The 11,867-nt window shown below is 36.0% G+C and overlaps 1 protein-coding gene across 1 annotated transcript in view; it reads right to left on the bottom strand.

Annotated features, from left to right (window-relative positions):
* Positions 1 to 215: 215 nt before the first annotated feature.
* The window catches only part of TTC8 (tetratricopeptide repeat domain 8), a 46,308-nt gene continuing 34,656 nt past the window's right edge, over positions 216 to 11,867 (bottom strand). Inside the window, exons 10-15 of the mRNA XM_074868563.1 lie at positions 9,501 to 9,611; positions 7,338 to 7,477; positions 5,919 to 6,093; positions 4,480 to 4,602; positions 2,575 to 2,658; positions 216 to 917 (exon numbers count right to left, since the gene is read on the bottom strand). Coding sequence (XP_074724664.1) covers positions 801 to 917; positions 2,575 to 2,658; positions 4,480 to 4,602; positions 5,919 to 6,093; positions 7,338 to 7,477; positions 9,501 to 9,611 — 750 coding nt within the window. The 3' untranslated portion in view covers positions 216 to 800. The remainder of the gene's footprint in view (positions 918 to 2,574; positions 2,659 to 4,479; positions 4,603 to 5,918; positions 6,094 to 7,337; positions 7,478 to 9,500; positions 9,612 to 11,867) is intronic.

Here is an 11,867-nt window from a genome sequence, read left to right as displayed (position 1 = left end):
GATCAATGCCTTGTTCTCAATTATTAGTACCTAACTCTGCAAGCTTCTAAATATCCTTCTCCCTCACTGAGATCAAGAATAAACTCTCTCTTGGGGAGAGAGGAACACACATATTTATGCTATTTTGTACCATTTCTGTGGAGTCTTTCAAAATATGTTATGATTGCTGACTCTAATTTTCATGGCAATAGGGATGTAATTTTAACTTACATAAATGAAAGAAACCATACAAACTGGAATTTATTTAATTCATACAGTACAACAAAGAATGTAAGAACTTCTGCTTTACATATGTACTTTAGATTTTTTTAAAGGTATTTTAGTTTTAAAACTTAACATTCAGTAAGAAAGTATACTATGAAAAGCCAAGTTTGAATACCAGTTAGGAAGTACTTTTACTCCGTGTTACTTGACAGATTGTCACACAGGAATATTTAAAAACATTTTTTCTGCAGAAAAGTCAGAAAAAATTCTTTAAAATGTTCATCACTATTAAATGGAAACTTACTTGCTCATACACCAGACAACTATTTCAAAGCTGTCATACTGGCAGTATCCTGCCATTCCTGCAATCTCTCGTGTATGTAGTTGCAACGTGTTCTAGCAGCATTTTAGTAAGAGATATGTTTTAAGATAACAGAAACTAATTAGGACTCTTAAACCTTTCCTACTACTCAAAGTAACACAGGCTCTGCCACAGGAATGCATTAAGTATACTTTATCTACTTTGAGCCAGTATTTTCGAAAAGATGCATGGGAAGTTCAGTCTGGTTGTTTTCACATAATAAAAAATATGCTCATCAGAGCATAGCAAAGTGCTGTTTTAACTGTTTGAGGAGCTGTTGTGTATCAACGTGGCCTGGAAATGCTTCTTCTGACTTCTGAGCAGCTGTGTAACTCCTCTGAAGATCTCCAACCTATAAGAAACACACAAACTAATTTTGTAAATCCAAACACTGCAGTATTTGCATCATGTATTCTGTGCAGTACATTTCTGATCTCACAAATATTTAAACATAGCTGGTCCTGAAGGTGAACAAATAAACCAGTCAGTATAGAGGCTTTTGAATTCAGGGTTATGTCCCCCTTACATCAAGGGATGAGAAGAAAAAGACAGAAATGTGATTTTGATGGGAGGGATGCTTCAAGACAGTAACTTTATGTCCCATTCCACCTGACTTCTTGGAGAATGGACAAGGTACACCATGCCCAGTGCTTAAAGTGAGAAGGAATAAAAATATGGAAGATTTGTTTTTAAATTCCATAGAAGTAGTGTTGTATATACAGGTAAAACACAACCAATCAGGCCTCTGTAAAAGCCACAACTCCATGTGATTTCCTGCTTCCTCACAGCAAGGCAGAACAGTGTTGGGGAGCTAATGGTGCTCCTCTGCTTTTAGAAGTATGTTTCCACATTGTTCCCTACTTTGGGAACTTTATTTTTTCCTAAATAGCCATCATTTTTGGAAGGAGAAAGTGTACGTAAGGACAGCATCTCAGAAAGTGGGTTCAGCAAAAAAGAACCCAACTGGGTACACATCTAGTAAAAGTGATAGCTGCTGGGTGGAAAGGAAGAAGCTATGGAAAGTGTCAGTAGGAGGCCTCTGTTGCCTGTGCATCAGTCAACACAGACCTTCAGTGCAGCAGGAATTCTCTGAAGGGGAAAAAAACAGGGTCCTGGCCAGAGGAGTTATGTTTTGTAAACCATGGCCTTACACTGAATCTGAGGATTGCATTACCACGCTGCACCAACAGCTAGCTGATCTAGCCATCTGTCTTCTCCCACAACCTATGCAGGTTCTTTGTGCAAAAGCTATGTAACAAGACATTTGCAGACTAGGATTTACTCCTTAATCAGTAAGTACAGAATGCAATTATTCAAAACCATCTTATGTTTCACAATGGAGAGGACATGCTTACAAATTAATGGGTTGTTCTCTCCTTGACGCATGTACTTTAGTATCTGTAGGAGTTGGGCTGCCCACACAACACAGACTCATAACAGAATCTTGAAGGTGTAGGCACAAGCAAAGAAGCATTTTTTTCTTATGAAAAATGTAAGGACTTGTACAAGTTTCTCCTTATTAACAGGAATGTTGGCCACAATGTTAATTCAGTGTCGGAGTGTGAAAGAAATTATTAACACACAAAATTCAAAGGTTGTAAAGCTGAAGAACAGACTTTCCTTTTGAGACCAGTAAGATCATGGGATGAATAAATGATATTTTGTCTATAATTACTGATAAATTATATGATACTATTTCACTTCACATTCTGAAAAAGCCAACAACTGTAAAGACTGTAGATGGAATGGTTAATGGATTGTTCATCTTCTGGGCATTTGGAAAATTACAGTTACTTTATAGCTAGTTGGCCTCACTCATTCTCAAAAGCAAACATTTGAATGACTACTTTTACACACAAAGCTTCTGGATATTAAAATGAAAATGTAACTTTAGTTTTCCTTGAGTTTATGCACTCTGTATTCTTCTGTCTTACCTATTACTTCTCAGTAATAGCAATAAAAACCCAACCGCCCAATTTTTTGACTACAAGAATAGGATAATGCATTACCTTCTCTGAGAGTACTGCAAAATTGAAATGGGGCTCATACATATGAGGTGCTAAAGATGAAGCAGTCAGCAGCAAAGCTCTTGCCTATATAGACAAAGAAAAAAAACCACAATGAAATCTGTGAGAGAGGGAGGGTAACAAGAATCTAATGCAATTTTCATCATTCTTAAGAGAAATCATCCTGTGTTTTCTTTACTAGGCCTTTACTAAGAAAGCTATCTTCAACAATGATGAAGTTACACCAATAGTACATTTAGGCACAAAACGGTTTAATAGCATTGAAATTAATAAGACTCGTGGTTGAGTCAGAAAAAACATGTTGGTACTTATTTGATTAAGCAATTCAGTTCTAAACACTGAAGAGAATTTATTAATTTTAAAAAAAGTATTTAAAGTCCTACCCCACTGTATTTATCTGTTGTCTCTGACAGCACTGTCTTAAGCATCCCTGAAAACCTAAATTTTATCATAAAAATGAAACTTTTCTCACTCAAAAATTTTAATAAAATTAACTCTTTTTTTTTCTGACTAGCAAGATAGTATCATTAAAAACTAATGAAAAATTAAGTATCAGAGTGTGCATTTTCATGCTGTAAATCCAATACAAAATTAAGGTCAACTTAAGCTTTTACTAAAAAATGGAGACCTTCGGGGAAAAAAACCTGATCTTTTAAAAACAAAAGTATCTCTAAACTATTTGGGAAGGCAGAGTTAAGAACTTACTAAACTACCTAAATCTGACAATTCTGAGTACATGCAACAGTACTTCTGAAAGAAAATTGTGAAGTGAAATAAAATAAAATCCAAGATAAACAAAACATCTTCACTTTATTCTTCTGTGCATAATTTTATTGCCCTGATGATCTTGATTTTTAATTATACATGTGATACAAGATGAAAATAGAAAATTTTAAGCTAAAAACTAAATAGACAGGAAACAACTGATTATAATGGAAAGGCTCTGCAGCGCTAATTAGCAGCAATCACAACCTCCCCAACTGGACGTAATTTCCACCTGGGAGTTAAATGTCTGCAAATTTACTGATTATGAAACTGAAACTAAATCCAAAGTTTGTCACTGAAACCATCCAGTGCTGGGTTCATGTCACTGTTTCCATGGTAATTGCTAGGTTATCTGAATAAAGTTCACTTTGAGAATCTGCTCTTAAAAAAGGTATTTACAAGTCTTTAAATCATATTGTAGCTCTCTGATGTATATATGAATCCATCAAAATCGGCTTGCTCCTATAAGGATTAAAACAAGCTCACAGTACTTCAAACTGTCCAACAAATGCAATTTAATTTTCCCTGCATGCGTGTAAAAAATGAATGCATTTAATCTACTGTGCATGTCAATTATACATCTAACTGCAATTCAACTTAGTATACTCACATTAAGTAAGACAAACCACCAAGCTTACTGACGCAAAAGTATTTATCAAGAACCTGCTACTTTGGGACAAAACTCCAAAGCAGTATCTTTGTTGAAAAAAATCTTTTAAGAGCTGATCTGATTGCTGCTTTCTGCCACCCAACAAAAGTATATTATCTACATTTATAAACTGAATATATAGTCAAAGTTGTAATTTAAGTGATGATTACAGAGTGATGGGTTTTGTTTTGGGTATCAATTTAGACAAAAGATCTCCACAACTGCAAAGCCACTGTAAACCTCGTCTGTCTTGGATGGACCATTTGGATATACCTAAGAATGGGCAGTTTAATGGGAGATGGCATAACAACGTGGAGGTTACACGAAAACATGCATGAAAGTTATCCATGTTTTCTGCCTGCAATAGTAAGCTAAACGTTCCTATGATGCCTCCACCTCAGAGAAAGGACATGTTTCTTAAGTACAAAAGGGTCAAAGGAAGCATTCTGCTTAGGCTGAGATGCAACACCAACCTGTTCAATGTGACCTTTACGCATTTCCAGTACAGCCAAGTTGTTGTAGGCTTCCGCATAGTCATTATTGTTGACTAACGTTAGCTTGAAACACTGGTAAGCGAGATTCACGTCTCCTATCCCCTAAAAGTAAGATTGTATTTTAATTTGTGAAAAGATTGGAAACAACATACATCTGTTTTGTTGTCTAGAGTATCTTTTCACCCATATGTACTACCATGGAATACAAAGCACAATAAAAACATGCTTATCACAACCATATGTGCTTTCTTCCCAGACCCTCTCATTTGCTTCTTATCCTTCCTCCAGACAGATTCGTTTCTCTCCAGCACAAACTTGCATGCTCCAAGTGATAATCACTTCATCTAATTTAACTTTTAGATGACTAAAGTGTCATCTAAAGACTACACTATCTGCTACCGTCCATAGTAGGATAAGAAAAACAGAGATGTCTCCAGAGGGGAAGTCATCTTGCCTCTCTGTCTCTATACAGTTTAAAAAAAAAAAATCACATATAAACCTAGGTTTTAGAAGATAAAAAATTAAGAGAGATTAATTTCTTTGTATGGAGCAGCTGATTGCTCTTTAATGCTCTAGTGTTATGATCAACACTGATGTAGCATCAGGTTAAACATTAGAAGAGATGAATGCAGAAAAATATAGGCACATCAGTTCAAATTTCAGTGTTTTAGGCAGTATAAATTAATGTGTTTATCCTAGTTGCAATACAATCAAGATGATCAACTGAGTTTCTCTCTGATTTAAGTTAAATCATAATCAGCATTTGAAGACAACTCATATTAGAAAGTTGCCAAAAACTTTATTCAGTAACCTTACTCTGGCAGGCAGCTAAACAGAAATCTCACACAACTTTTGGAAGAACATCTGCAAAAATGGGGAATGAATGCAAATTAGTTTAGAAATTTAACAAATTATCACACAGTTACACAATATTTCTATAGCAGCCTGTAAGACAGAGGAACATGTCTTCTCAACTATGACATACATAGTGCTTTAGTGTCTGCTACATGCTGCTGAATACATATTTTTATGGCAACAGAATCGGCCTATAACAGCTCAGAGAAAAATATTTTGAATTCAATTCTTTTTTTTCAGATTAGCTTGTTATTGTAGCAAAGTCCTTCAAGGGCTGGTATGTGTTGCAATTTTTTTAGAAAGAAGGGAAGGTTAAAGATGGTGGGGAGGGAGGATCTTTTAGCATGAGTAAGCCACATTCCGTGAAGATGTACAGAACTTTTTTCTTTTGCATCTTCCTCTCTACTGAAGTGCAAATAAACCTTTAATCTGTACTGCACTTTATCCTGTGTGCTATCAGGTTTCATATTTCAAAATAGGGCAATGACTCCTTCCTAGTTATTCTTTTTTCCAGTTGTTGTAAAATTATATTTATTCAGAAAGGTTGTTAATATTTTTCATACCACAGCCACGTGTCCCAAGTTGTACCACACATCTGCTGTCTCCTCCTCATTTTCAGCCAAAAACAGTGCACGTTCAAATGAAGATAGTGTCATATCATATTGCTGGGCATAGAAGCAACAGAGGCCCAGATTGTTAAAAAGTTGGCAGTTATAAACACCCATCTGCAGGAGCCGTCTAGATTGAAAGAAAAATTTTTTTATTAATTTCAAATAGGAGTTCTATTCTAAATGACAAAGTTTGCTCCTCCTTTCTCCATGTTCTCAGAGGGTATAATAACCAAGTGTTAGTCTTACACTTGGTAAAAGTTTCATGAAGGGCACTGCAAAGCATTTTTGATTAGTAGAATCAAAGCTGTGCAAAACAGTCTTCATGTAAATTATGTAACTTCTGACTGTGCCACATGATCTGACTTTACTGTAAGACAGAGCTGTATGCAGACTTTCTCCATTTCCTCTTTTCAATTCCTCAACCTCAATCAAACTGTTAATTTGTTGCAGCTACTTTTCATAACTCTTCAGACTTCAATTTTTTGCTTGATTCCTGTCCTTCAGCACTGCTCTAATCAGTAATAGTACATCTAGTATGTGAATCTACATTAATTTTACAATTGAAGCACAACTCAGATTTTTATTCAAATTGATGTTAATGCATCTTTTAGAATGGAGATGTTTTATAAAAAATCCCTTTATTAATATTTATAGGAAAAACAGATATGCTAAGAAGGCCAGGGAAAAAGAGGGCTGCTGTCTGCAGCATGACTGTGAGTTTCTGAATCTAAAGCATGAAAGAGGTCAGGTCCAACCAAATGAGATGGTAGTGCTTACAGTGACTTACTCTGCTCTTAGACTTAAGAACCTGAGTCAGGCTCCTTTGCACTCTCACTGTAGTGAAATAAAAAGCAAGCAGCACCATTTAACACTATCTTTTTATTGCTTTCAGTATGAGGGAATCCCAGCCTGTATTCAAGTAAGGGATTTTGTGGTAACAACTGCTCATGATTTCAGGTGGAATTTTTCAAAGACTATTCATTTTCAAAGGGGTAAATAGAAAGTCCATGTGCCTTCCAAATGCAACTGAAGTTGAGAGTAAGGTCCAGTGTTCTCAAACTGCCTCATGCTGTGAAAGATCACTTCTTGGTTATTAATCAAATACTAACTGTTTTGATAATCTTTGTTGATACTTCTACATATTCCACATGTAATAATGACAAGTTTTTAAGAGAGAGATGTAACTGTCACTGGCCGAGAAGATACATAAGTTGGCATACTCATTTTATGGTGATATTTGTCCAAATGCTCAGCCATCCTCCCATGTCAATCTCCTAATGTTCTTTCTGCTATCAGCATTACAAAAAATCAACCCTTTATATTAGCCTCCCGCATGTTCAGTTCCCCCTTCCTCCCCACAAGTGTAGATACCTATAAAACCGCAGAGCTATCTCGGGCTGGTCCGAATAAAAATGGTTACTGCCAATGCATGCGATGGCTTCCACATGAGTATTGTCTTGTTTTAAGACATCTTTATAGTACTCTGCAGCTGAGGAGATATTGTTCATTTCCTGTACAAGTGGAAAAAATTGAGATTAATTCTACATTTATCAGCAATTTTTATCGTAAAACTTATTAAAATGTCAATCTACTGAGTGCTTTAACTATGCCCTTTACAGCACTTAACTGAGATTAATTATGTATGCTCTTACAGTTCTCTGATCGTACAATGCAACATCACCAATTGGCATCTTCACAAGCAACACACACATCCACGTAAAGACTGCATATTAATTTATCAGTGCTAGCTGTACCTGTCATTAACTCTATGCCATAGCTACAAAAAGAGATTTATTTGTTTTTTATTTATTAGAAAAAGAGATTGGTCAGAAGCTTAGCGTATGCAATAGGCACTTGCTACTTTTTGCACAATGCCTTGTGATACACAGTGCTGTGCAGTTGGTTTCCCAGTATGGTAACATACAGTAGACTTATTTCCCCAGTCAATGTCTCAATTATTTTCAGTGCTTTGTAAGTCAACGCATTAATTACTCTGAACACAAATGAGAATATAATTGCATATGAAGAATTATTATGTGCCTTCAAAAACAGGAATCAGGGATTTATTACCAAAACCTGCACTAGCTAGGATATGCCAGTTAAGAGAACTATGTTGTATAAAAATATATGCTTGGATGTATGCTACTTGGAAGATGAATTAGCGTGAACTCATTGCTGTAAACAACATCACACTGTTTCTGAGGAGTGCAAATCACCAGAGGATGCTACCCCACATCTGAAGAAAGTAAATTAAAAGACCAAAACACACTTCTGTGTTTAGAGAGGAATAATTTCTGCCTGTGTGCTGGACATACACTGTACTCTCAACATGACCACATAAGCTTTTATTGAACCTCAGGAGCATATTTAGCTATGAAAAACTGTATTCCCTGTGATTAAAGGAAACAGTACTATAGCAGTCTTTGTAAAATAATGGGTTTTCTAAAACCAAAAAAGGTCTACAACTCTTCCTATTGTCAAAAGGTAGTGACAGAGAAGAAAAGTTCTGATTAAGATGCCTGATGCATACATTCCACTTGTGAGTCTGTGTAATGAGAACAGCCCTGTGCTGCAGTACAAATCTTTGCTAATGAAGCTATAATCCTGCACTCAGGTGTCAGTGCAAAACTGGATCCTGTCAACTATATGATGCTCTTTAATAATTCCTTAAAGGGTTATGCAATGTTATGTATGGTTCTGAAAAAGAATACTCATATTAAAAACTGTTTAATAATTCAGAAAGAAAAGCCTCCAAAAATTATGCAGCTGTTTTCTTCCCTGCTGAAGGACAAAAAGGATTTAATATGAAAATGGATTAATGCTTAGGGGTTAGATGAGAATGATGAGAACAGGAAAGAATGCCAAGTATAAATGTAGACCAAAAAAAAAAAATTCATGACTCTGTTTAAAACATTTGTTCTGGAACAGCATCATTACAACTTTCAGTGAAAAACAGTATTAAGTCCACTGTTTGACATGAACATACACACCTTTAAAATACAAGATACATGGTTACCAAGCTAAAACAAAACTACTTTACAACTAATCCTACTTAAAATAACATCTACTTCCTAAACTAAGAAACACACTTCAACTGTTCTCATTGGCTTAAGAAACTAACAGTAACACGTAGTGCTAATAAAGACAACACAGCTGAGCAGACTATTCTGCCATTTAATCCTGCTAGCAGGCTGTTGGTGACGAGCAGTTTTAGTATGATGAAACACATATAAACTAGACCTAGGTAGATGGACAACATCTGGACCACTTGACTTAACACGGACTTGTTTCTGTGTGTCAAGGGTAAACAGGATGTCACTAGTGTGATTAACCATTTAAACAAATAAGCCTGCAAGTCTTCCCCTGACATTACTTTGGTATCTTTGTGTAATGTTACCTGTTTTGCATTAGTGATACTGAAAATCAGCATAATTAATTTTTTATGACCTTATAGTTCTATTCAACTATTGGCTCTTTTTTCTTGCCCAGGCAGCTAACCTTGGCCACAATAAGGATTGCATAGTGGGTGCATACCTCGTAGATTCTGGCAATTCCACAAATAAGAGTCACTTCTCCAGGAAATTGATCTAACCCTTGCTTGAAAAGGTTCAAAGCTGTTACAGGCTGATCCAAACGCAAATACACCTAAGGAAATAAAAAATGTATATAAATGTCAAATGTCTGACTTCTATACTTGTACTGCTGTTTAACAAGGGAGAAAAATAAAAGGGATGACACTTCCCTTTATGCAGTAAACCATTAAGTGAGATGGTGAATAACACTGGGAAAATAATGGAGGGAATACTGAATAAATAGCTAATAAAATAGGCTAATTAAGATAATTAAATTTGCATGCATATCATCTTGACATTATTAATTTATCTGGACATTACTAATAAACCAAAGAAGTATCTTGTTACGTATTAGCATATCAAAATAATATACTTTGACACTGAGGTGAAGGTATCACCTTGAATATTTTCCTGTTTAATGTATTTTAAAAAACTTATGTTTAGGCTTGAAAAACTGGATCTTCAGGTTGATAGTGCTGGAATACCAAAATATTTTACTTAATTAAATAAGACTGCAATGCACAGAGCAGTGACACTTTCAAATTTCCTTACTGCTCTGCCAACCTCCCCTGTTACAAACAATAAAATCCCCCAGCAGAAAGGAGGCAGTTTGGTCTCCGTGATTTTGGCTTCTGTGTTGATTACAATGTGGATTGTGATGTGGATAACATTGTGTGAGAACTGGATAGGGGACATCAACATAGACTGATAGACACCACCTCTGCAGCTGTCTAACTGTAAAGCCCTCCTGTTGTGGGGTATGGTAAATACAGCTACAGTAAAGGAACAAACCCTGCACACCTACTGTGGGAAACTAGACGGCTAGAGTGATTAATCTGTCTCCCACCGAGTGGAAAAGTGCTTTAAGTGCTCCTGAAGGAGAAACATTACATTAAATAGTACTAATACTTGATATGACTTAAAAAGGGAAAGAATGTGTGACTGCTATCCTGACACAAATATTTTGTGATGCAATGTAAGAAAAATATCAATGTTAACTGAACACCCGAGAAACCTCCAAACACATTTTCTGCTTCTGCCCCTGAGCTTCATGGACTTTTGAGTGCCAACAATCAAAATACTAATTAAAGTCATAAGTTCTTTGTTTGCATCCATATAGATATATACTGCTGTAGACATCTGCAAAGAGTTCTTTCCTATGACCATTCAAGTGACATTCTTAATTGTCAAAGAGCTGTCGACTATGAGTGTCTTCCTAGTGCAGGGACTACCATTTCAAGTTGATCACTGGCAAAAAGAAAAAAAATACAGACTTTTTTTTTTCCCAGTCCTTTTGCTAATGTCACTTATTTCCTGTATTAATCTAGAAAGCTAACTCCTCTTTGTGAAAAGCAATAAAAGAGCAAGGGGTTTGGGTTTTTGGGGAGCGTGGTACTTGGTAGACTAAGACTGCACTGATGACACCACCAATGAATATGCTTTAAATCAACAATTTATTCCTAAAGCACTCTATCTGGAAATGTTCCTGTATCTAAAACAGACTTCAAGTCATTTGCTATAGTTTTTAATTTGTAAATCATGCAGCAGTTTCTGATCATTTTTATGTCTGCATTAAATTTTAAACTTTAAATAATTGTCTCTGTTGTGACTTTCATGCTCCTTGTTTTCTTCTAGCAACAGTTTTCTACAAGTAAACCACTCTGTAACGAGTTTCAGTGGAAAGTACACAGATGAAAGAGAATACACGACAGTTGGGTATAACTCCTCAATTAAGAAGAACCTTGGCTGGTTGTTTTACTCCTAAGTATCACCTATGTGAGTGACTTGTACAATTTATCCTAAGTATGTGTAGTAAGCCAGTGTACACTGCCATGCCTACAAATAATTTCATATTTTCTTTGTTTGAACAGAGAGAAAATTTTAATTAGCTGGTTTTTTGCTTTGCTTGCTTGCTTGTTTTTTGACCTGATCTAGCTATGAAGCACAGCTATCTTCATATTCTTAGGGCCAAAAGTGTAAAAAATGGAGGACAGGAAACTCCACTAGATCTGCTCCTTTTTTATATTTTTGTTTATGAAGTATGTTTTCTGAGCATTATGACTCAAGTCTGCTCTATTGCTTCACCTGGAGGTTCACTCCAAAGATGCACTTGCTACAGATCCTCTGTGCAACTATTACACTAAGGCAACACAGCCACAGTAGTCTACTACGTAATTCCCATATCCAGTGGCATATCACACCGACAAACATCTCTGCAGACTGTAAAGCTGCTGTCAAGATGAGTGGCAAAAGAAATTAAAAGACAGGTGGGACAACTTCCACCTACTCACAGCTGCTTTGGGGAGACCCGCTCTTTAAGAGTACTACA

Source organism: Strix uralensis, chromosome 4 (assembly GCF_047716275.1).
Source record: "Strix uralensis isolate ZFMK-TIS-50842 chromosome 4, bStrUra1, whole genome shotgun sequence".
Taxonomy (NCBI): Eukaryota; Metazoa; Chordata; class Aves; order Strigiformes; family Strigidae; genus Strix; species Strix uralensis.
The sequence above is the reverse complement of the archived record's forward strand: the minus strand, read 5'-3'. Positions and strand labels throughout refer to the sequence as shown.